The sequence below is a fragment of the Pristiophorus japonicus genome, chromosome 13 (genome assembly GCF_044704955.1).
Source record: "Pristiophorus japonicus isolate sPriJap1 chromosome 13, sPriJap1.hap1, whole genome shotgun sequence".
In the NCBI taxonomy this organism is placed as follows: Eukaryota; Metazoa; Chordata; class Chondrichthyes; family Pristiophoridae; genus Pristiophorus; species Pristiophorus japonicus.
The window spans coordinates 158,748,623-158,773,829 of record NC_091989.1 but is presented as its reverse complement, the minus strand read 5'-3'; the positions used below and the strand labels follow the sequence as shown (position 1 = coordinate 158,773,829).

At 43.7% G+C, this 25,207-nt stretch overlaps 1 protein-coding gene across 6 annotated transcripts in view; it reads right to left on the bottom strand.

Annotated features, from left to right (window-relative positions):
* wwp2 (WW domain containing E3 ubiquitin protein ligase 2) overlaps positions 1-25,207 on the bottom strand; it is a 247,327-nt gene that overhangs the window by 63,285 nt on the left and 158,835 nt on the right. For all 6 annotated transcript variants that reach the window (XM_070898209.1, XM_070898214.1, XM_070898210.1 and 3 more), the window contains 2 exons: positions 10,600-10,689; positions 2,620-2,794 (listed from right to left, as the gene is read on the bottom strand). In XM_070898209.1, coding sequence (XP_070754310.1) covers positions 2,620-2,794; positions 10,600-10,689 — 265 coding nt within the window. The remainder of the gene's footprint in view (positions 1-2,619; positions 2,795-10,599; positions 10,690-25,207) is intronic.

Genomic DNA, 25,207 nt, shown 5'->3' with positions numbered 1-25,207 from the left:
TTGAAACATTATGAGGATATGAAAGGACTTGAAGTACATAGCCAAAATAGTAGAATATAAGTCAGAGGCAGTAACAATCACATTTGGTCAGAATGCAGTTTGAATTCTGTGCTCGGATTTGGTCACCAAAAAAACAAGAGCGAGCCATTTAAGTGCTGGAGGCCGTGCAGAGATAAGCCACAAGGCTAATCCCAAGTGTCAATTATGAGGAAAGATTGGAGAGATGTGGTTTTTTCAGCTTAGAAAGAAGAAATCAGAGAGGTGTTCTTGTGGAGAAATACAAGATTGTTAAAGATATCGGAGAAGTTAACCCAGAGTATTACTTTAAATTAAACTACAAGAGTAGAACGAGGGGACTCGGGTTCAAACAAGTAAAAAGTAATTTTAGGACCGGGTATGGGTATCAGGAACGTCTTCTTCATACACAGAGTAATCAACATGTGGAATAAACATCCAGTTCGAGTCTTCTTCTTAGGCAGTCCCTCGGAGTCGAGGATGACTTGTTTCCACACTAAAAATAAGTTCTCAGGTGACTGAAGAGTCCAATGGGGGACCTACAGTCTCTGTCACAGGTGGGGCAGACGGTGGTCGGAGGAACGGGTGGATGGGTTGCCGTGCGCTCCTTGCGCTGTCGTCACTTGAGTTTCGGGGTTTTCAGCGCCTTCCCGGATGCTTTTCCTCCACTTTAGGCGGTCTTGTGCCAGGGATTCCCAGGTGTCGGTGGGGATGTTGCACTTTTTCAAGGAGGCTTTGAGGGTGTCCTTGAAGTCTTTCCTCTGCCCACCTGGCGCTCGTTTGCTGTGTCGAAGCTCAGAGTACAGCGCTTGTTTTGGGAGTCTCGTGTCAGACATGCGGACGACATGGATTTGCAGGATCTCGCGGAGGCAGTGGAGTAGTGGAAGCAAAAACAATTAGATGCTACAATGGGGAATGTTAGGATCGCTCTAGCTTTGGATGAATTAAGATAGGTTGAATGGTCTTCTTTATCTGTAATTATCTTGTGAAAGGCCAGTCTAAACCACTGCACCACCTGTTTTCATCAAGGCAATGGAGAAACTGGGAACATTTATAAAGATAGAGATGGAGTTGGGCAAATACAATAAAATTTGTTCATGGAATGTGGGCGTCGTTGGCAAGGCCATCATTTATTGCCCATTCCTAATTGGCAGTTAAGAGTCAAATCACATTGCTGTAGGTCGAGAATCACGTAGGCCATTTCGGGTAAGGATTGCAGATTTCCTTCAGTAAAGGACCAGATGGGTCTTTACAACAATCTATTATTGATACTAGCTTTTTATTCCAGATTTACTTAATTAACCAAATTTAAATTCTCCAACTGCCATGGTGGGATTTGAACTCATGCCTCTGGATCATTAGTCCAAGCTTCTGGATTACTGGTCCAGTAACATTACCACTATGCTACCGTACCCCGTACACCCATAAATAAAGAATGTGGTCTGCTGGGTTTGGGGCCTTACTTACACAAGTGTTACCTCTGTAGCTGCTGTAAAGGTAATTTCTAAAACGTGAAACATGAAACTTTTTTCAAAAAAAGGAAAAGTACATTCATTTTGTTAGAAAGACCAGTAGAGTGACTTCTGTTTACAAGGTATAGACAGTACCCCACTTTAAAAAGGTTACACCTTATTAAAAGAATAAGATTTGCCAGCATCCCCTTTGAGAAATGTTTGAGCAAGTAATGAATCATATATAATATCAAAATAGAACACAGTGTAGCACAATGCAATGTAATTTTCTGTTAATCAATTTGACCCACAACTCTGCAGTGTTTCACATTTTGGCTGTTAGCAGCACACAGGGAATGAAGGCAAGGCTCTTTCTCCAAGGGAAATATTGGAGGGTCATATGCCTCAGGCTCTTCTCAATCAATTTCTTAATGTTAGAGTAGCATTAGCAAAGGTCCGGGAGCCAGTAATCTGCCTGACTTCCCAGCTACTGAATGATATGGGGTGCAGAGACCCAGAGGGTTGAATAAATATACCAATGTCTTACAGAATCATAGAATTGTACAGCACAGAAAGAGGCCATTTGGCCAATCGAGCCTGAGCCAGTTCTTTTCGAAGAGCAATACAGTTAGTCCCACTCCCCCGCTCTTTCCTCATAGCCCTACAATTTTTTCTCCTTCAAGGATTTATCCAATTCCTTTTTGAAGGCTGCTAACGAATTATGTATATATTATAATATATACATATTTATATTTTACATATTTATATATGTATTTTTATAGATATATTTATAAAGTCTTTATATATAGTACAATACACACAGTTCTGCAGTATATTTTGAAGCGAATAGCTGTAGTATTTGGTTAAAGTAAAATTAAAAATTTTGAATTGCCTTTTCCATCAAACTATTCAGAGATAGACAATGAAGAAATATTCCAGCAGTTCCATACATCTTTTTATTCCAATTCAATATTAGAAAGTCCAACGCTGATTTCTATAGCGGCCAAATAATAAAGATAATGTACATGCTTTCATGCTGTGGAAAAGGAAATGCAATACGCTTAAGAGTTTTTAAAAAAGGCACTATGTAAAAACATGAGAACATGAAAAAAAACACAACTTTTTATTTAAATTAAATACCAGCTCATCTTACTTGGTATAAAAACCTTTGGTTGAAATGTTGCATAGCTCCCTGCAGTTGGTTCCTTTGGGACTGCCACTGCTCGAAGTTTCGAACAGACTCGGCTGTTGGACGTTGCCATGTTGTTGTCCGGGTGTTATGGTCCACGTAGTAAAATCTGCCACGCTGATCTACTCGTTTTTCCCAACTTTAAAAATAAAGTATTCAAGAATTAGAGTGAGGTTGCAGATCTAAATGTCTACTTTCAATAGAGTACTGCAATACTTTGCTTGACTTATAATCTGCAGCGGGAATTTGAACCCATTTTCCAACATAAAATAAATTGTATTAAATGTTTAATTTTTTTTAAATTGAGAAACCGCAGTAAAATGTCAAAAAGAACTTCAAGGAAAAGACAACGCAAATCTGATATTAGTGGTTAGATGACTTCAAGCCTGGTTTTTAAAAGTCTGAGGATGGTAATAGGAAGGAAAGATCGATAGAGATAAAGGGCTAGACTTTCCATTATTATTGCTGGGCGATATTTCCAGCGTTAGTGGTCGTTTTATTTTTCAGGATCGCCGGAATATTGCCCCTTTTAAAAAACGCAAGTTTTGCCTTTTTAATTTGGGCGATAGCCGTAATGATGTGAAATGGGCGACAGCGATGTAGTAAGGCGTGCAAGGCCAGCAACCACAGCAACGGCCGTTCTGCGCGTGCGTGTTTTTTAAAAAAATCAATTAACTTTTCCTGTGATTCGGGAGGTCAGGGGTCATCTGCATATGCTCAGAAGACAAAAGGAGGGAGAGAGAGAAGGAAGGTTGTGTCTAGGCAATGGGGATGGAACACGAGGAGTCGGGAGAGAGTGATGTTGGGGAGGTTGCAGGAAGGAGGGCGAAAGCCTTTTCTGATGAAGCCAAAGGAGCTCTGGTCTATGAGGTGGAGACTCGGTGGGGCCAATTAACCAGAGGTGGGGGTGGAAAACCCTCCCCACCCCCCAGATATACCAGCGAATATGGGTGGACATCGCCGAAGTGGTAACTTCAGCAGCTCATGACATGAGAGCGCCAAACCAGTGCCGCAAGCGCTGGAACAATCTGGTGGCATCTGCAAATATTAAATTATTAAATTTACAATTGCAATGATGCACTGGCTCATTAATTAGAATGTAAATCTGCTGGATTGTAATTAAGCTGGGTAATCTTGGGTAGCATCCCTGTTAAGATTTGGACTCGAGTCAGAACCTGCACCCCACAGGACTAACCCTGGGGGCGGGGGGGGAAAGAGGGCCCAGGACTTTAACCCTGGGAAGGCAGGTATCCCAGGAACCATTCTGCGCAAATGTGCATCCGTAATCTTGCCGAGATGCCTTAAACTTAATCGACAGTATTAATTATTATTTCAACGCTTTGATCGAAAATTGGGGCCAAAGGAATGGCTGGAAACTGACAGACCGCAAACACATGGCATTTCTACCACTTTAGTTTGGAAGGAGAATTATTAAATTATATCACTGCTTGTGTGCTGTGAGCAACTCTTTAACTTGGGCACCATCTCCTTTTTGGTTAGGTTGGTGGATGGGGGCACAATTGAGCTTTGCCCAGACTGAGAGAGTCTCTCCGGCTGCTGTCACTAACACAGTGACCCAGCCTGGATTGGGGAAGAGCTGCCCTGGGACACTTTGGGACATTGGCTCTGGGCACACGGAGGTCTCAGAGCACAGCCCAGGGACACGGTGCCCCCTCACCTCATGGTCCTGTCATTGCCGAGCTCACCAGCAGTCCTGATTCCTCTCCCCCCCCACCCCCCCCCCTCGGAGACCTCCATCAATTGCAATAACCGGCTCCCTCCCCTCAGGTGCCGAATGGCACGGCCCGTGGATGGGCCCTTTCCTGAGAACTGTACACGAGAGGGTCGGTGTCCAGCAGTAGTTCCTAACCACAATCTTATTAAATTTCTTCTCTGAACGTAGGTCTTATAACCATGCATCAATTGCATACAAACCGTATTAACATATAATGTTAACGTTAATGATGAATAACAAGTGCGATTGACTAATTGTAGAGTACAATATTTGTGTGTTTCCGTAATCAGCATCATCATCACAGGCAGTCCCTCGGAATCGAGGAAGACTTATTCCACTCTTAACATGAGTTCTTAGGTGGCTGTACAGTCCAATACGAGAACCACAGTCTCTGTCAGAGGTGGGACAGTTAGTCGTTGAGGGAAGGGGTGGGTGGGTCTGGTTTGCCGCATGCTCTTTCCGCTGCCTGCACTTGTTTTCTGCATGCTCTCGGCGATGAGACTCAAGGTGCTCAGCGCCCTCCCAGATGCACTTCCTCCACTTAAGGCGGTCTTTGGCCAGGGACTCCCAGGTATCAGTGGGGATGTTGCACTTTATAAGGGAGGCTTTGAGGGTGTCCTTGGAACGTTTCCGCTGCCCATCTTTGGCTCATTTGCTGTGAAGGAGGTCCGAGTAGAGCACTTGCTTTGGGAGTCTAGTACCGAGGCAATTAGCTTATGCTCTTGTCATGTTCGCAGAAGAAGTTATCGAAGAATCAGGCGGAGCGCAGGCAGACCGGAGGAGGGCCTGCTGACTTTTATAGATTAACCGATCTGGAGGAGCGTGCCTCAGCCCTTGTAGGGACGCATAATTATTCTTCCACCTGTGGTGGTGCAGATCCCATTGCTGCGCCACGTGAGTAATGTGTAAACCAGTGGCAATTTAAAGTAATTTAATGCCATTTGATTATAATATATGAATGATGTAATGTTATGAATGCAATTTCTGTACTCTCATGTTAATTATATGTAACATCTCTAGTTCATATTTATTGCAATAGTGTTGCTCCTCATACATATGCCTGCACAGCACAATCATTCCCATGTCTCCCCTTCTCTTCTACTAACCTCAATTATGTTTTCCAGCTCCTCCGGCGCGACGGGAGGCCCCTGGAGCATCACCCCAATTGCTGCAGGTCACGCTAATCACGGGAGAAGAAGATACAACTGAGGAGGATGATGAGCTGGTTGAGGAATCTGCAGTACCTGCGGCCACGTCACCCTCAATGGATGAAGTAGCAGGGCCAAGCGGCTTGCAGCAAGGCACTCTGAGTGGTCCAGTGCCCAGGCCAAGCCCGCTGAGGTTGGGTCGGCGAGGTAGGCACGAGCAGCGACAGGCAGATGTGAACCAGGACATGGTGGCTCTGTTGAGGACGAGCGTTGACATTGGTCGAGAGCTCCTTCAAACGATTGGTGGGTTGACTGGCAACATTGCCACACTATCTGCGCGAATCTCGGAGGAAATGGGGCAGATGGTTGCGGCAATGCGGCGAACTCCGTCAATGTCATGTGGCAGGCGGTGGTCTCGGGATATGGCACTGCACCCCAAGGTGCCGTACCACCAACAATGTCGACAGATGCAAGTCAGGGGAAAGCAGTTGCTTCCGACTCAGAAGACGTTTCTTTGGAAACGTCTTCTCCTGGGCCCCCTGAATTGAATCTGCCAACGTCACCCCCGACAGTAGCAGCAATCGAGGTGCCGTGATGCAGGATGACTTGGCCCCGTTACTAGAAAGGGGAGCGTAAGTGGGAAAGGGAATTTATGATTGGGGGGGGGGGGGGGAGGGGGTAGAGGTAGAGGAGGGAAGCGTGGCCGCAGGTAGGGGGTGCTTTAAATGTTGGGGGTGGTGGGAGGGTGTTTTTGTACTGTTATCATTATTGAAAATTTATTGTTGGGTGAAAAATTTTGTTGATTGTTGAGTGGGGGCGGGGGGGGGGGGGGGGGTGGAGGGGAGATGGGTGTTATAGTTTGTTCAACTTTTTTTTTACACCAATTGTTAAATTATTAAAATGTTTTATTGAACTTCACAATTGTTGTGCAGTATCTTCTAATAACATACGGTTAAACAGCAATACAAGGGTTGCAAACAATGGCCAGGTCAGGCCAGGCAAGGATGAAACGTAATGCAACTGTAACTGTCACCAACGTAACTTCACACAAAGCGTTCATTTATGAGCTGCTGACGCAATAGTCTTGCAGCTGCGTAACTACCACGGGATTTTCCCAGTGGTGTGTGGGGGGGGGGGGGGGGGGAAGGTGGGAATTGGGTGTGGGGGCATGGGTTCATCGCCAGGCTGACTGTCCTCCCGAGGTCCTCGTCCTCCTCCTCCTCTTCCGCTTCCGCTTCCCCTCTCTCCTGAGGTGGACCGGCTGTCCCATCTGGCAACTGTTGTCCTCTCCTGATAGCTAGGTTATGCAACATGCAGTACACCACGATGAACTCAGCGACTTGCTCAGGGTGGTATTATAGGTTGCCTCCTGAGTGGTCCAGGCATCTGAAGCGCTGCTTCAGTACTCCAATTGTCTTGAGCGTGGCTATATGGTTTTCGTCTGAGTCTTTTGCAGGGGGGGGTCATGAACCAGCTGACAAGGCCATATCCTTTATCCCCCAACATTCAACCATGACCCTGTAGCTGACTCTTAAACAGGTCAGAGACAGCGCTCTCACGCAAGATGTGCGCATCATGGATGCTCCCCGGAAAATTTGCATTTACTGCCATGATTATTTGCTTGTGGTTGACAATGAGCTGCACATTCAGGGAGTGAAATCCCTTTCGGTTACGGTAAACCTCTGCATCCTGTAAAGGTGCTTGCAGGGCAATGTGCGTACAGTCTACTGCTCCCTGCACCTTGGGGAGGTTTGCTATTCTCGAGAACCCCAGAGCCCTCTCACTCTGTGCCTCTCTGGTCATAGGGAAGTTTATAAAGTCCATCCTGCGTGCGTAAAAGGCTTCAGTCACCTGTCGAATGCAGCAATATATGGCGTGCTGAGAGATACTGCAAATGTCACCAGCTGAGGCCTGAAAGGAGCCTGATGCATAGAAGGAAAATGCCGCAATAACCTTAACCTCAACAGGCAACGCGGTCCTGATGGTGCTGGTAGGCTGCAGATCTCCCTTAATGAGCTGGCATATCTCACTGATGACCTCCTTTCGGAAGCGCAGCCTTCTAACGCACATGTTATCGGACAAATCCAGGTATGATCGCTTATCCCTGTAAATGCATTGGGTGTTAAGGTTTCATCCTCCTCAGCAGGCTGTCACCTCTTTTATTGGGCACATAATGCTCTTCAATGAACCTTCTCCCATCTCTATTCTGCAGCATGTGAGTAGTCATCAATACTGGCTGAAAAATTACAGGTCCCATCACTATAAATGCCCTAACCTGTCTTCAAAATTTGTAAGTTCTCCTCAACAAACACAATATAAACTCAAAATTGACCACAATGTGATTAGATGATTGGCAAGATTCTAAAATGTCCTTAATATCACTCACAAATTATTTCAATGCGCCCATCAATTTGAAGCGGCCTTTTATTAAACTTCCTCCAATTTACAAAATGGTGTCCATACTGCTGGGTTAAGGTCAGGTGAGTGCAGCTTTTCTTGAGTGTCTTTTTGGGCGGGCGATCATTTGGGCAGTATATGGTCGACATGCCGAAAGTAACGCTCGGCAATAATCTGGGCAATATTTGGATGTTAGTTTCCATTATAAACAGTAATCTGGGTCTTGCACGAGTGACGACGTCAGATTTTAATCTGGGTCTTGCACGAGTGACGCCGGGCAATTCAGCTCATTCCTGTATGGCGAAAGTTCCGCCGATGATAAATGGGCAATAATCGGGCGGTAGTTTCCATTTCTCGTCAAAAATGGGCTGAAAGTCTAGTCCAAAGAATACAATAGTTTTGAGGATCAGGGAAAATTCTGAATTGCAATGATTATTGTAATATCAGTAATAGTATTGGGCTCGACTTTACACTTCACATCACCCATATAGCACTCAAAACAGACCTCTATCGCCCATTTTAACCAAAAAGTGGAAACTAGGCCAGAAACATTGACATAAAATTAAACCCCCAAGTTTCGGCTCACATTGCCGAACTGATCGCTGAGGTGATCGTCCATCCCAATTTTCGGCACATCGCCGGCACTTCGTCGGGCTGATCGCTCACCGAGAACATCGCTGGATAATAGTTGCTTTTCCCGGGCCTTCCTCATCGAAATGGGCATTACGGACGCCATTTTGAATTTTGGAGGAAGGGAGGTGGCAGCAAAAAAACTGCAGCTGAGATATGTGTTAGTTATTTAAGGCTATTTTACAGATAGATCGACTCAGATTTATAATTAGATTTCATTGTACAACTGTAGCTTAGTATATTAGGCATTTTTAAAACTGAAAAGTGCATTTATAACAAGTGAAAAAAATTATTGCTAGTGATGGGGCCTATGCTTTCTGTGCCATTACTCACAACTGCTCACATGCTGGTTTCTGAAAGGATCAATCGAAGAGGCGGCAGAGTAATGCGTAGACAGAGACAGAGCAGACAGAGGAGGCGAGCATACAGCCAATGAAGCAATCTTACCTCAACTTGTCTAAAAACACGTGTCTTAGGAGGTTGCGCTTCGAGAAGGAGGTCATCGATGAGATTTGCGAGCTCATCAAGGGGATTTGCAGTCTTCCAGCACCATCAGAACCGCACTATCCTGCAGCACTAGCCTTCTACGCATTGGGATCCTTTCAGACTTCAGCTGGCGACATCTGTCATATATCTCAGCACGCCACACACTGCTGCATTTGGCAGGTGTCTGAAGCCCTTTACGCTCACAGAATGAACTTTATAAGCTTCCCTATGTCCAGGGAGGCACAGACCGGGAGGGCTTTGGGTTTCTCCAGAATAGCAAACTTCCCCAAAGTGCAGGGAGCAATCGACTGCACGCACATCGCCCTGAAAGCGCCTTTACAGAACGCGGAGGTGTTACGTAACAGAAAGGGATTCCACTCCCTAAACGTGCAACTTATTGTTGACCACAGCCAACTCATTCTGACAGTTAATGCTACATTTCCTGCCAGCATCCATGATGCGCACATCCTACGTGAGAGTGCTATGCTTGACCTGTTTGTCAATCAGCCAGAAGGTCACAGTTGGATGCTGGGTGATAAGGGATATGGCCTTGCCAGCTGGCTGATGACCCCACTGCGTAATCCCGTCACTGAAGCAGAGAAACTGTACAACGAAAGCCACATTGCGACACGGAACATCGTCAAGAAGACAATTGGAGTCCTAAAGCAGCGCTTCAGATGCATGGACCACTCTGATGGCAGCCTACAGTACCACCCTGACCAGGTCGCTGAGTTTATTGTGGTGTGTTGCATGCTACAGAACCTGGCTATAAGGAGAGGACAGCAAATGCCTGATTGAGCTGCAGCTGGAGTTAGGACTATCCATGTTTCTTTTTTGTTCCACTGGCAAGATCAGCTGGTGTTGCAACAGCTAATGTGCCAGGGTAAAGCTCCAACAATGGCCCCAAGCAATCTTCTCAAACCTTGGCCGCTGGACCCAGCACGGAACTGAAACATCCAGCCACAAACGCTGCTGATGCCAAGCACAGCAAGGGATAGCAAGCCTGCTCACCCCGTAACTTAGAAAAATGCTAAAAGGACAGTAAAGCAACAAGTTGGTGTTACACCTAACACATGCTCCACTTAACAGCACACGCTAGCATTTAAACAGGAAAACTATTGAGTTTAAAAGTCAGCGGCTCTTAGCACTGACCGTGGCAGAGATTGCCAATGATATCAATGGAGGTGAGCATAAATTGGCTTTAATCGTCACCATTGTGGCTGGGTCCTCCGCAGTTGTTTGGGGAGAGGGGTGAATGGAGGAACTTGTGGCTGGGAAAGGACTAAGGCATTTAGGAGGAAAGAAGAACATTTAAATTTTAGAGCGGCAACCAACTATGTAGCTGTTGTGGACGGGGAGGGGGGTCCTCAATTTCCCACCAATTTCAATTATCTTCCAGGGCAAGTTCGATCCATCATGGTGGGCAATCAAGTTTCCACTGTAATTAATGGAGTGGCTTTGATAGAATATTTCTGCTATAAAACAATTCCTTAAGTGCACTCTTCCTTTTTCCACAAAAATATTTTTGGCTAGTTGACTTGAACTTACCCTGGGGGCAGAGGTCTTTCCCACGTGGTAGTTTTGGTGTTGTGATCCACATAGTATACTCTTCCATTAGGAAGCACTCGCTGTTCCCATCTGAAAAAAAAGCCCCAGGTCAAAATAGTATTGCATTATTAAATGTTTTTTTGATATTTCTGATAAAAATGTACACCGTGTATTAATGCTAAAATACGTTCTAGCCCATTCTGGAATGTACACCAAACTTCAGGTACTCTGGGATGATTGAAGGTACTGTGTATGCATTTCAGTAAAGTACAGGTTCAACCTCCCTTATCCCGAACTCCCTTATCCGGAACCACCCCTCATCCAGAACCATTCCCAGCCACCGGGTGACGCATGCGCAGAACTCCGACATGAACAAATTGAAGTCCTTCCCCGCTGCTGACTCCCGCAATCACTGCCCCCTGCCGCCGCCCGTCTCCCCCCCCCCCCTCCCCCATGATCTCTCTGCCGCACTCCCAGCCCCAAGCCAGCCAGCCCAGATATCCCCTTGCTCAGTACCTGTACCATCCAATTTAACGTGATCTCCCCTCATCCAGCAAAATCCCTTATCCGGCAGAGACCAGGTCCCGAGGGTGCCGGATAAGAGAGATTCAACCTGTACTCATATTTTACTTGTATTTATTTTTTTTATCTGTCCCAATTTACAAGACTGGTGATTTTTTTTTTTTGAAGTATTAATTTTCCATATTGTTGTCCCAAGTCACAATTAACTTGCATTATTCCTATGTAAGAAGCAAAATTATCACTCGTGGTCCTAAACAATCTCACTTGTTTAACAAGAACTAGGATATTAAAGTATAACATTTCAAAAAGCACTGGTACTAAAAGATCTGTAAAATCTAAATCAACTGCCCATCGTTATTTTTTTTTTTAAACAACAGTTTGTTTGAAACATTTCAAAGTACGTAGACTTCCCAAATGAATGGTTGGCTTCTTCCGGCATCAGCAGCTTGTTGGCTGGCACATTGTTAACTTAACTAATTTAAACAAAAATATAATTCACAGTTTAATATACAATGGTGCTCTGATATAAGTCACTCGTTTGATAACATGTATAACCTAGCTGTTAAATAAAGCTGGTCTTGAAAGAACACAAGGTAGAGCATATAAAGTACTTCTTGTTGAATTTATTAAAATAAATAAATCTCTCATTATAAAGCTGCTCTGAAGAGCAGTTCAATATTACCTTGTAAGTGAAGGTTGTCCTACATTTAACAACAATGTAAATTCTATCAGTCTTTTGCTGACAATTTCCTTAGAAAATGAAAAAATAGTGCCATATTGTGGAATGTTCAAGTTAAAGATTATCTTCCTTTTATATTTGAGTCACAAAGAAATTCTAAGTCTGAAGAACCAGAAGGGAATTTCAACACAATATTTGCTCAACATCAGCATATAGTTTGCTTTTTTAGTTTCATGTTGTAAATACCGCAACTGATCTTTTTTAAGTTAACTCTGACTTTATTTCTAATTAAGAGTTAAGTTCAATAATACAAACAAACTAAAAGCGTTGAGAATGTTGAGAGAAAAATTAAGTGTGCATCTTGCCACAGAAGGGCTTCCTGTCAAAGGTTTCAGAAACTATGCATATTATTTGACAAGTTAGGAACTAAAACTAAAATAAAACGGATTTATGAAAGAGAAATCATGTTTGACAAATCTGTTAAGAGTTTTTTGAGGTAGTAACTAGCAGAATAGCAGTGGATGTGGTGCATTTGGATTTTCAGAAGACATTCGATAAGGTGCCACACAAGAAGTTATTAAACAAAATTAGGGCTCATGGAATTGGGGGTAATATACTAGTATGGATTGAGTGTTGGTTAATGGACAGAAAACAGAAAGTAGGAATAAACGGGTCATTTTTGGGTAGGCAGACTGTAACTGGTAGGGTACCATCAGGATCAGTGCTTGGGCCTCAGCTTTCACAATCTATATCAATGATTTGGATGAGGGGACCAAATGTAATATATCCAAGTTTACTGCTGATATAAAGCTAAGTGGGAATGTAAGTTGTGAGGAGGATGCAAAAAGACTTCAAGGGGATATAGACAGGCTAAGTGGGTGGGCAACAACATGGCAAATGGAATAAAGGGCCCAAGTCCACCTCCCCACCCCCACCTCCCGTAAAAACGGCGCACCTCGCGCCGACTCTCTAGACTAACGAGAGCGCTGAAAAGTTACCTTCCAATTCTCCCCGCTCCTTAGGACATCTTTGGCCTCGGGGGGCGGAGCCAGTGGGGGGCACTGAAAACAGTGCCAGGACCTCTGCACGTGCGCGCTAGTGCAGGCTGTGTGGAAAGGGCCCGAAACACGCCGCCCCTATCCCTGGCCGAATGGGCTCTCTCATCGGCGGCCTGCTGCGTTCCCTAAGGTAGGACTTCTATTTTTTTATTTGTTATTTATTGATTGATTGATTGCTTATTACTTTGGTCTTGGTGCTTTAGGTGCAGGGTTCCTTCTATTTTTTATTTGTTAATTAATTGCTTATTACTTTTTATGCTTTGTTTAGTGCTTTGTAAGTCTTGGTGCTAGGTGCAGGTCCTCTCAGCTTCCTTGTATTTTTATTTTTATGCTTTGTTTAGTGCTTGGTGCTTTAAATGTATTTATGCTTCTTTAATGTTGTTGTGAAGGTGTTTAGTGCTTTGGAAGGTCCTCTCACTTCCCTTTCCCCATCTCCCATCTCTGACTACCTGCGCTGATTTCTTAGCTCATCGCAAGGTTTTTCTGTGCGGACACAAGTGGCCACATATGCTGGCCTAAGTTAGTTTGGAGTAACTTTCAGCTGTCTAAACTTGCTTAAATGGCCAAAACAGGCATAAGTGGCTGGTAACGCCCCCTTTTAAAAAAAAAACGAAACTTAAAAAAAAAACCTAACTAACTCACTTACACTGGAGCAAATTCAATGGGCAGAATTGCGATTTTTAAGATACTCCAAAAAAATCTAGTTGCTCAAAAAAAAACGGAGCAACTCCTGGGGAAACTTGGGCCCATAATGTGGAGAAATGTGAAGTTATCCACTTTGTATTATCCATAGAGTATCGTTTTAAGTGGTGAGAGATTGGGAAATGTTGGTGTTCAGAGGGACCCGAGTGTCCTTGTATACAAATCACTGAAAGTTAATGTGCAGGTACAGCAAGCAATTAAGTAATAAAATGGTATGTTGGCCTTTATTAGAAGAGGATTTGAGTACAAAGAGTAAAGATGCCTTACTGCAATTATATAGGGCTCTGTGAGACCACATCTGGAGTATTGTGTCTCCTTACCTAAGGAAGGATATACTTGCCATAGAGTGCAACGAAGGTTCACCAGATTGATTCCTGGGATGGGGGATTATCCCATGAGGAGAGATCGAGTAGACTAAGCCTATATTCTCTGGAGTTTAGAAAAATGAGAGGTGATCTCATTTGCGGAGCGAGCTCGAGGGGCCTTATGGCCTATAGTTGCTCCTATTTCTCTTGAAACATGCAAAATTCTTACAGGGCTCGACAGGGTAGGTGCAGGGTCGGTTTCCCCTGGCTGGAGAGTCTAGAACCAAGGATCACAGTCTCAGAATAAGGGGTCGGCCATTTAGGACTGAGATGAGGAGAAATTTCTTCCCTCTAAGATAAGCCATGATCTTATTGAATGGCGGAGCAGGCTCGAGGGGCCGAATGGTCTACTCCTGCACCTAATTCTTATGTTCTAAAGTCACATTTGTCCAACAGAAAGTACAAAATAAAATCCTCGTTTTGTTTATTCCAAAATTATAAAGTGAGAAATATTTTTTGTCTATGTGCATTTTATTTTATGTTAATCACATCTTGGCATCTGGCAAATCAATGACAATGTTGTATATATTGAATGGTTAAATGGTAAAAAAGACATGGGCTAAAATGTTCATCTACTCTCATTTACAGAGTGTGAGTTTCTCTCTAATTTGTGTCCCTTTACTTTCGCCTCTAGTGGTTTCATTCATACACTTAAAGCTAATCCAAGATCAGTGTACAGAAGAATGTTCATTAAGCACTCCTCAGTGAGCTTTGCTGATCAAAAAATGTATCTCCAGTATCTCCAGCTTCCATTACTGCATAATTTGGGGAAGGATATAACTCCCTCCAAACTGTTCCACTGACATAACAAAAACAAGTTTTACTGTACCAGATTGAAATTTCCATTTCCCTAACTATCTCGCCCTTTTAAAATAATTTATGGACAGATAATTCCAATCATCCCTTATGTAACATTTTTTTCCGAACACCCCTTCAGTTCTTCGAATTCTTGAGCTTGCACAATCCTGTTACCATCTCGCTGATGAGTGGAAACAATCCATCACGACATATCCTATCACTAAATTTGCTGAATAAGTTCACCAACGTGTTTTTGAAGCATCAATAATATGAACCACATGTTGAGTCACACTGAGATGGCCTTCACTTTCAAGTGATTATGCGGATTTACCACCCATTTGAGGTTAGAATGTATCCCAGACTAAAAATCCTTCATTGAAAATCTTTTTGCTTGAGGACCTATTTTGTAACACTAACAGTTTGTAAAAGGAACCAAGCGTTGAACTGAAAACTCCCTTGTCTGTACTCATAAATGGACTACTGTACATCATTCCAAATTATATGTTTACCAAACATTACTTTCTTAAGTTTATCTTTGCTGAACTTTCATAAACTTTATTCTATAAAGTTGCAGCTATACAAAATAATATATTTTCACGAGATAATTCTGAAGTTGTACTAAATTGTTTTCAAAAGCTTCTTTGGCTTTATGTCCCAATTTTCTCCATATGATGCTTTGTTACTGACTGTGATGGGTCTTGTGAAAGTTCTGAAACTGAAGTTATACTATACAAAACTTTGGTATTGATAAAGCAATAGTTTCTGACTATAAGTCACTACAACAACAATAACAACTTGTATTTATATAGTGCCTTTAACGTAGTGAATCATTCCAAGGCGTTTCACAGTATTGAGATAAAACATTTAGAAAACATAGGAACATAGAAAATAAGTGCAGGAGTAGGCCATTCGGCCCTTCTAGCCTGCACCGCCATTCAATGAGTTCATGGCTGAACATGCAACTTCAGTATCCCTTTCCTGCTTTCTCTCCATACACCTTGATCCCCTTAGCCGTAAGGGCCATATCTAACTCCCTCTTGAATATATCCAGTGAACTGGCATCAACAACTCTCTGCGGTAGGGAATTCCACAGATTAATAACTCTCTGAGTGAAGAAGTTTCTTCTCATCTCAGTCCTAAATTGCCTACCCCTTATCCTAAGACTATGTCCCCTGGTTCTGGACTTCCCCAACATCAGGAACATTCTTCCCGCATCTAACCTGTCCCGTCCCGTCAGAATCTTATACGTTTCTATGAGATCCCCTCTCATCCTTCTAAACTCCAGTGAATAAAGGCCCAATTGATCCAGTCTCTCCTCATATGACAGCCCAGCCATCCGGGAATCAGTCTGGTAAACCTTCGCTACACTCCCTCAATAGCAAGAACGTCCTTCCTCAGACTAGGAGACCAAAACTGAACACAATATTCCAGGTGAGGCCTCACTAAGGCCCTGTACAACTGCAGTAAGACCTCCCTGCTCCTATATTCAAATCCCCTAGCTATGAAGGCCAACATACCATTTTGCCTTCTTTACCGCCTGCTGTACCTGCGTGCCCACTTTCAGTGACTGATGAACCATGACACCCAGGTCTCGTTGCACCTCCCCTTTTCCTAATCTGCCGCCATTCAGATAATATTTTGTCTTCGTGTTGTTGCCCCCAAAATGGATAACCTCACATTTATCCACATTATACTGCATCTGCCATGCATTTGCCCACTCACCAAACCTGTCCAAGTCACCCTGCAGCCTCTTAGCGTCCTCCTCACAACGCCACCCAGTTTAGTGTCATCCGCAAACTTGGAGATATTACACTCTATTCCTTCATGTATATTGTAAAGAGCTGGGGTCCCAGCACTGAGCCCTGCTGCACTCCACGAGTCACTGCCTGCCATTCTGAAAAGGACCCGTTTATTCCGACCCTCTGCTTCCTGTCTGCCAACCAGTTCTCTATCCACGCCAGTACATTACCACCGATATCATGCGCTTTGATTTTGCACACCAATCTCTTGAGCGGGACCTTGTCAAATGCCCTTTGAAAGTCCAAATACACCACACCACTGGTTCTCTCTTGTCCACTCTGCTAGTTACATCCTCAAAAAATTCCAGCAGATTCGTCAAGCATGATTCCCCTTTCATAAATCCATGCTGACTTGGTCCGATCCTGTCACTGCTTTCCAAATGCGCTGCTATTTCATCCTTAATGATTGATTCCAACATTTTCCCCACTACTGATATCAGGCTAACCGATCTATAATTACCCGTTTTCTCTCTCCCTCCTTTTTTGAAAAGTGGTGTTACATTAGCTACCCTCCAGTCCATAGGAACTGATCCAGAGTCAATAGACTGTTGGAAAATGATCACCAATGCATCCACTATTCCTAGGGCCACTTACTTGAGTACTCTGGGATGCAGACTATCAGGCCCCGGGGATTTATCGGCCTTCAAACCCATCAATTTCCCGAACACAATTTCCTGCCTAATAAGGATATCCTTCAGTTCCTCCTTCTTACTAGACCCTCTGTCCCCTAGTACCTTCGGAAGGTGATTTGTATCTTCCTTCGTGAAGACAGAACCGAAGTATTGGTTCAGTTGGTCTGCCATCTCTTTGTTCCCCATCATAAACTCACTTGAATCCAACTGCAAGGAGAAATTAGGGCAGGTGACCAAAAGCTTGTTCAAAGAGGTAGGTTTTAAGGAGTGTCTTGAAGGAGGAAAGTGAGGTAGAGAGGCAGAGAAGTTTAGGCAGGTAATTCCAGAGCTTAGGGCCAAGACAACATAAGGCACGGCCACCAATAGTTGAGCGATTATAATCAGGGATGCTCAAGAGGGCAGAATTAGAGGAACGCAGACATCTCGGGGGTTGTGGGGCTGGAGATTACAGAGGTAGGAAGGGGCGAAGCCATAGAGGGATTTGAAAACAAGGATGATAATTTAGAAATCAAGATGTTGCTTAATCGGGAGTCAATGTAGATCAGCAAGCACAGAGGTGATGGGTGAGCAGGGCTTGGTGCGAATTAGGACATGGGCAGCCGAGTTTTGGATCACCTCTAGTTTACGTAGGGTAGAATGTGGGAGGTTAGTCAGGAGTGCTTTGGATAGTCAAATCTAGAGGTAACAAAGGCACGTTTGAGGGCTTCAGCAGTGGATGAGCTGAGGCAAGGGCGGAGACGGTAATGTTACGGAGGTGGAAATAGGCGGTCTTAGTTATGCTGCGGATATGTGGTCGAAAGCTCATTTCAGGGTCAAATATGACACCAAGGTTGCGAACAGTCTGGTTCAGCCTCAGACAGAAGTTGGGGAGAGGGATGGAGTCAGTGGCTAGGGAACAAAGTTTGTGGCGTATAAATAATCAATCCACAAATGAAGAGCATCATAGCAGCAGTGCCTCATACATATATGTACTTAAATTCCTTACTGAGCTACAGTTTAATTTGGCAACATCCATTCTGGAAAACATCCTTCTGGTTAATTACAATGGCAGAACATAAAGTAACTACTGAAACCCTTGGGACAAACAACTCATCTTAACCTGGCAATGGAATATGTCATTAAGTTATTAACTGACATTGCTGATACAAGTCCAGAAAGTTAGTTTAGGTCGCATTCAAAAGGTACGCACAAAAAGAGAGTAATGCAATATGTGAATAATTGATTTGCATAGGTTGAACAAGGGATTTGGTTTCAAATACTGTTACTAGTCCATGTGATTTTTTTTTTAAACCCTTAGTGTACTTCTGAAAATTTAGGCATCAGCAACCTCCAAGGATAAAAAGGAATAAATCCCATTAAGATCCAGGTACACATCCTAGCCCTTTCTACCATTTGAATTCTAATTTACAACATTTGATTTTGTTTGTCATGAACCAAGCTAATATATAAATCCGTCACGATTATAAAGCAATCTAATGTTTGAGTGGGAGTGGAGGAAGAGTGACGAATCTATCTATCTATTCATTCATTCTGTCTAACATTAGCTCAGTGTATACACAGCAACATTGATCAAAAATCTAGACAGTTCCATGAGCCAAACTGGCTCGTCATCTCAGGTGCAGGCAGCCAACCTGGAAGTGGAAAGGCAGCAAGAAAGACTTGGATTTATATAGCGCCTTTCACGACCACCAGACGTCTCAAAGCGCTTTACAGGCAATGAAGTACTTTTTGGAGTGTAGTCACTGTTGTAATGTAGGAAAAGCAGCAGCCAATTTGTGCACAAGCAATCTCCCACAATCAGCAATGTGATAATGACCCGATAATCTGGGTTTTTTTTTTGTTATGTTGATTGAGGGATAAATATTGGTCAGGACACCTGGGATAACTCCCCTGCTCTTCTTCAAAATAGTGCCATGGGATCTTTTACGTCCACTTGAGAGAGCAAACAGGGCCTCGGTTTAACGTCTCATCCAGAAAAAGGGAATAGAAATGGATATAATTACCGCAGAAAGAAAAAAGGATTTTGATAAATCCTGCTAGAATTTAAGGTGACTTTTATTTCAATCTCAAAGTATACACAGGAAGATATGTTTTTTCTAGTAATCGAAACAGTATCATCTGTAATTATTTCACCACAATTTCAAATTCTCCTCATTAAAGAATCCAGATATTGAAGTAAGCCATATGATGTTTATCTGCCATGTCGTGGAACCTATCAAACTATCCAAATGATTCATTCAGAACATACAGGCTATAATGTCATTACGTCAATTGTTCTTCCTATTCATTTCAACACAGTTTTAAGCAACCATGACTTATTTTTGGTTATTACTACAAATACTCCTGTTAGCAAAGCCAGTGCACAAGAGACATAAGAACATTATAGGAGCAGGAGTAGGCCATTCGACCCCTCGAGCCCAATGAAATCATGGCTGATCTTCTACCTCAATTCCACTTTCCTGCACTGTCCCCATATCCCTTGATTCCTTTAATATTCAAAAATCTATCGATCTCTGTCTTGAATATACTCAATGACTGAGCTTCCACAGCCCTCTCAGGTAGAGAATTCCAAAGATTCACCACCCTCTGAGTGAAGAAATTTCTCCTCATCTCAATCCTAAATGATTGACCCCTTATTCCAAGACTGTGATCCTGGTTCTGGACTCCAGAGGAAACATCCTTCCTGCATCTATACAAGCCCTGTAAGAATTGTGTATGTTTCAATGAGGTCACCTCTCATTCTTCTAAACTCCAGAGAATATAGGCCCATTCTACTCAATCTCTCCTCATAGGACAGCCCTCTCATCCCAGGAATCAATCTGGTGAACCTTTGTTGCACATGTATCCTTCCTTAGGTAAGGAAACCAAAACTGTACACGATACTCCAGGTGCGGTCTCACCAGGGCCCTATATAACTGCAGTAAGATGTCTTTGCTCATACTCAAATCCTCTTGTAATAAAGGCCAACATACTATTTGCAGACCTTTAAGGCAATGCTGTGATTGCTCTTCTTAAATGATAATACTAATCTTAACTCCTGCAGTATGAATACGGTAATTCTAAGTTCAATATTCTGGGCAAAGGCAAAAAAAAAATTAATTTCAACTCCTTAATGAGGAAGCATCCAAACTTTTCATCTTTGTAGACCCCTTTGGTGCATACCATGGAGCCTTCAGGGCCACATACAACTAAGAAAAATAGACAGAACTTGAATTTATATAGTACCTTTCGAAACCTCAGGAACATCCCAAAGTGCTTCACAGCCAATGAATAAATAAAAGTTTCCATCAATGCTCCCATTAATTGACATACATCTCAGGCTGTGGATACCAACAGATTTAGGTTTTAGAATACAGTATCGGATTTATTTACCATTGAGGCAACTGCACTAAGAAAATACCTTTCCAAGATTTTGAGCCCCACCCCATGCTCATGAAATGTATATAGGACAAACCAGCGAGTAAGAAACAGAAGCAAAAGTAGAACTGAAATGCCAGATTTTGAGGACTAATTGCGAGAGATGAGGAGCCAGAATTGGCACTTGTAAAGGCTCCCTACAAAGGCACTATTTTTCATTGAAACTTCAGCACAAAGAGTTCTCCTGTGCAAAGCTCATCAAGCCTAAACTACTGTAACATGGTAGTTAAATAGTCTATAGATATCATTGCAAATGGAAGTGACAGACCAGGCATATGGAAATGTTGAAAAAAGACTTGCACTTATATCGCGCCTTTCACGACCTCAGGACGTCCTAAAGTGCTTTACAGGCAATGAAGTTTTTTTTAAAGTTGCTGTCACTGTTGCATTGTAAGAAATGCGGCAGCCAATTTGCACACAGCAAGCTCCCACAAACAGCAATGTGATAATGACCAGATAATCTGTTTTAGTGACATTGATTGAGGGATAAATATTGGCCAGGACACCAGGGATAACTCCCCTGCTCTTCTTTGAAATAGTGCCATGGGATCTTTTAGGTCAGAGGGGGCCTTGGTTTAATATCTCATCCAAAAGTCTCTGACAGTGCAGCATTCCCTCAGTACTGCATTAGAGTGTTAACCTATAGTTTTGTGCATAAGTCTCTGGAGTGGGGCTTGAACCCACAACCTTCTGACTTAGAGGTGATAGTGCTACCACAAAAGCACAGGCAGATATCTATTTTTTATGTGCGTGGATCTTTGAATTACGCCCATTTATTATGTGTTTACATTACAAGAATACTTTGATTTGATATTACCCGAGGCTATCGGTGCTATAGAATCTATCTTATTTATATTTCGCAACACAGGAGCAACAGATAGAAAATGACAAATGCACAAGCTGGTTTATAAGGTATGGCTACATCCATAAAGGTGGCACAGGCAAAAAATCCACTTTTAGGTGGGTCTCAATGATTCTGGCGGCAGAAAAAACACCTTATTTAGCTCAAGCTGCTGCTGCCAAGTGGGGCTGCTACTGGCGATATATCTGTGAGAAAATAAATCACTATTAAAGGTTCTTCAATTAGATACATTTAATTTCTTTAATCTATAAAGATCCTCACATTAAGGGTCAATGTTCTATGATACAAATAGCATAGTAGCATTATTCGAAACACCAATCAACTTACATTTATGCAGTGCATTTAATGTAGTAAAACTTCCCAGGACGCTTCACAGGAACGTAATTAAGGAAGCTGTAGCAGGACATTTGGAAAAGCATGATTCAATCAAGCAGAGTCAACATGGTTTTATGAAAGGGAAATCAGGTTTGACAAATTTACTGGAGTTCTTTGAGGATGTAATGAGCAGGGTGAATAGGGGGGATCCAGTGGATGTGGTGTATTTGGATTTCCAGAAGGCATTCGCTAAGGTGCCACATAAAAGGTTATTGCACAAGATAAAAGTTCACGGAGTTGGGGGTAATATATTCGCATGGATAGAGGATTGGCTAACTAACAGAAAACAGAGTCGGGATAAATGGGTTATTTTCCGGTTGGCAAATAACTAGTTGGGTCCAGCAGGTGATCGGTGCTGGGGCCTCAACTATTTACAATTTATATTAATGACTTGGATGAAGGGACCGAGTATAGGGCCCAAGTTTCCACAAGAAAAAAAACGGGCGCCCCTCCATGCTGGGCGCCCGTTTTTCGCGCCTAAAACGGCGCCTAAAAAAATCCTCGGTAGTCTGCACCTACTTACAGGTCCTCTGGCCCTTGGCGCAGTCAGCACGAGCTGTGGGGGGGGCGGAGCCAGGTCCCGGCGCTGAAAACAGTGCCGGGACCTCTGCACATGCGCGCTACAGTCGGCACGCAAGTGCAGTAGCTCCAGGCACCGAACTGTGTGGGAGGGGCCCGAAGCACGCAGCCCCTAGCCCTGGCCCAATGGCCTCACTGGGGCTGTGTGAATGAGGCTCCTCCCACGGCCAGCTCCTGCTCCCCGCCCGACCAGACCCGACACTCGCTCCACCCCCCCCCCCCGCCGACCAGACCCGACCCGACACCCGCTCCCCGACCCGAAACCCGCTTCCCCCCCCACCGACCTGAGACCCGCTCTCCCCCCGCCCCGAGACCCGCTCCCCCCCGACCCGACACCCGCTCCCCCCCCCGACCCGACACCCGCTCTCCCCCCGACCCGACACCCGCTCCTGTTCCCCAACCCCCTCTCTTCCCCCCTCTTCCTCTCCCCTTCTCTCTCTCCCTCCCTCCCTCTCTCGCTCAGCGGCACCAACAGCTGCAGAATTCTCCCTGGCTGAAGCACTTTCACACAGGTAGGAAGATGGTTTATTTAATCTTTTCTTGGCTTATAAATGTTTATTCAGGTTGGATTTATTTGTATAATATTTGTAGAAGTATAAATAAGGATCTATTGTCGAATTTAATGAGTTCCCTTCCGCCCCCCTCCCCCCCACCTCGTTCTGGACGCCTAATTTGTAACCTGCGCCTGATTTTTTAATGTGTAGAACAGGTTTTTTCAGTTCTACAAAAATCTTCACTTGCTCCATTCTACTTTAGTTTGGAGTACATTTTCACTGTGGAAACTTTCAAATCAGGCGTCAGTGGCCGGACACGCCCCCTTTTGAAGAAAAAATTCTGTTCTAAACTAGAACTGTTCTACCTGACTAGAACTGCAGAAAAAAAAATGTGGAGAATTGCGATTTCTAAAATAGTCCGTTCTCCACCAGTTGCTCCTAAAAATCAGGTGCGAATCATGTGGAAACTTGGGCCCATAATGTGGGAGAGCAAATTATCTGCAAATGGATATAGGCAGGCTAAGTGAGTGGGCAAAAATTTGGCAGATGGAGTATAATGTGGGAAAATGAGAGGTTATCCGCTTTGGCAGAAAAAATAGAAAAGATTATAATTTAAATGGAGAAAAATTGCAAAGTGCTGCAGCAGTACAGAGGGACCTGGGGGTCCTTGTGCATGAAACACAAAATGTTAATATGCAGGTACAACAAGTAATCAGGAAGGCAAATGGGATGTTGGCTTTTATTGCAAGGGGGATGAAGTATAAAAGCATGAAGTCCTGCTACAACTGTACAGGTTTCTCTCTATCTACAGGTTGGTGAGGCCACACCTAGAGTACTGCGCACAATTTTGGTCTCCTTATTTAAGGAAGGATAGACATGCATTGGCGACTGTTCAGAGAAGGTTGATTCCGGAGATGAGGGGGTTGACTTATGAAGAGAGGTTGAGTAGGTTGGGACTATACTCATTGGAGTTCAGAAGAATGAGAGGTGATCTTATCGAAACATATAAGATAATGAGGGGGCTCGACAAGGTGGATGCAGAGAGGATATTTCCACTCAAAGGGGAAAACTAAAAAATGGGGCATAGTCTCAGAATAAGGGGCCGCCCATTTAAAACTGAGATGAGGAGGAATTTCTTCTCTCAGAGAGTTGGATATCTGTGGAATTCTCTGCGCCAGAGAACTGTGGAGGCTGGATCATTGAATATATTTAAGGCGGAGATAGACAGATTTTTGAGTGATAAGGGAATAAAGGGTTATGGGGAGTGGGTAGGGAAGTGGAGCTGAGTCCATGATCAGATCAGCCACGATCTTATGAAATGGCCTACTCCTGCTCTTATTTCTTATGTTCTTATGTAATCAGACAATAATTCCGCCACCAAGCCAAAGAAGGAAACACTAGGGGTTGTTCTCCTTAGAGCAGAGAAGGTTGAGAGGAGATTTGACAGAGGTGTTCAAAATCATGAGCGGTCAAGACATGATTTTCCCACTGGCATAAGGGTCGAGAGCCAGAGGACACAGATTTAAGGTGATTAGCAGAAGAACCAAAGGCGACACGAGGAAAATCTTTTTTACAAAGTGAGTGGTTAGGATCTGGAATTCTGAAAAGATGGTGGAGGCAGATTCAATCATGCCTTTCAAAAGGGAATTGATTAAGTACTTGATGAGATTTCTTTACAGGACTATGGGGAAAGGGTGGGGGAGTAGGACTAGCTGAAGTGCTCTTGCAGAGAGCCGGCACAGGCTCGACGGGCCAAATGGCCTCCTTCTGAGCTATAACCATTCTATGATTCTATGTGACCAAAAGCTTGGTGAAAGAGGTAGACTTTAATGAACGCCTTAAAGGATGATATACAGGTGGATAGGTAGAGAGGTTTAGGGAGGGAAATTCAGAGCTTACGACCTAGATGGCTGAAGGTACGGCTGCCAATGGTGGGGCGAAGGAAGTGAGGATACAGATTTGAAATAACAGAGCTCTGAGAATTGTAGAGCTGAAGGAGGTTACAGAGATAGGGTGGGCCGAAGGCGTGGAGGGATTTGAACACAAGGATAAGAATTTTAAAACTGAGGCGTTGGACCAGGAGCCAAGATAGGTCAGCGAGCACAAGGTGATGAATGAACAGGAACTTGGTGCGAGTGAGAAACATAGAAAATAGGTGCAGGAGTAGGCCATTCGGCCCTTCGAGCCTGCACCGCCATTTAATAAGATCATGGCTGATCATTCCCTCAGTACCCCTTTCCTGCTTTCTCTCCATACCCCTTGATCCCCTTAACTATAAGGGCTATATCTAACTCCCTCTTGAATATAGAGTGCGGATACGGGCAGC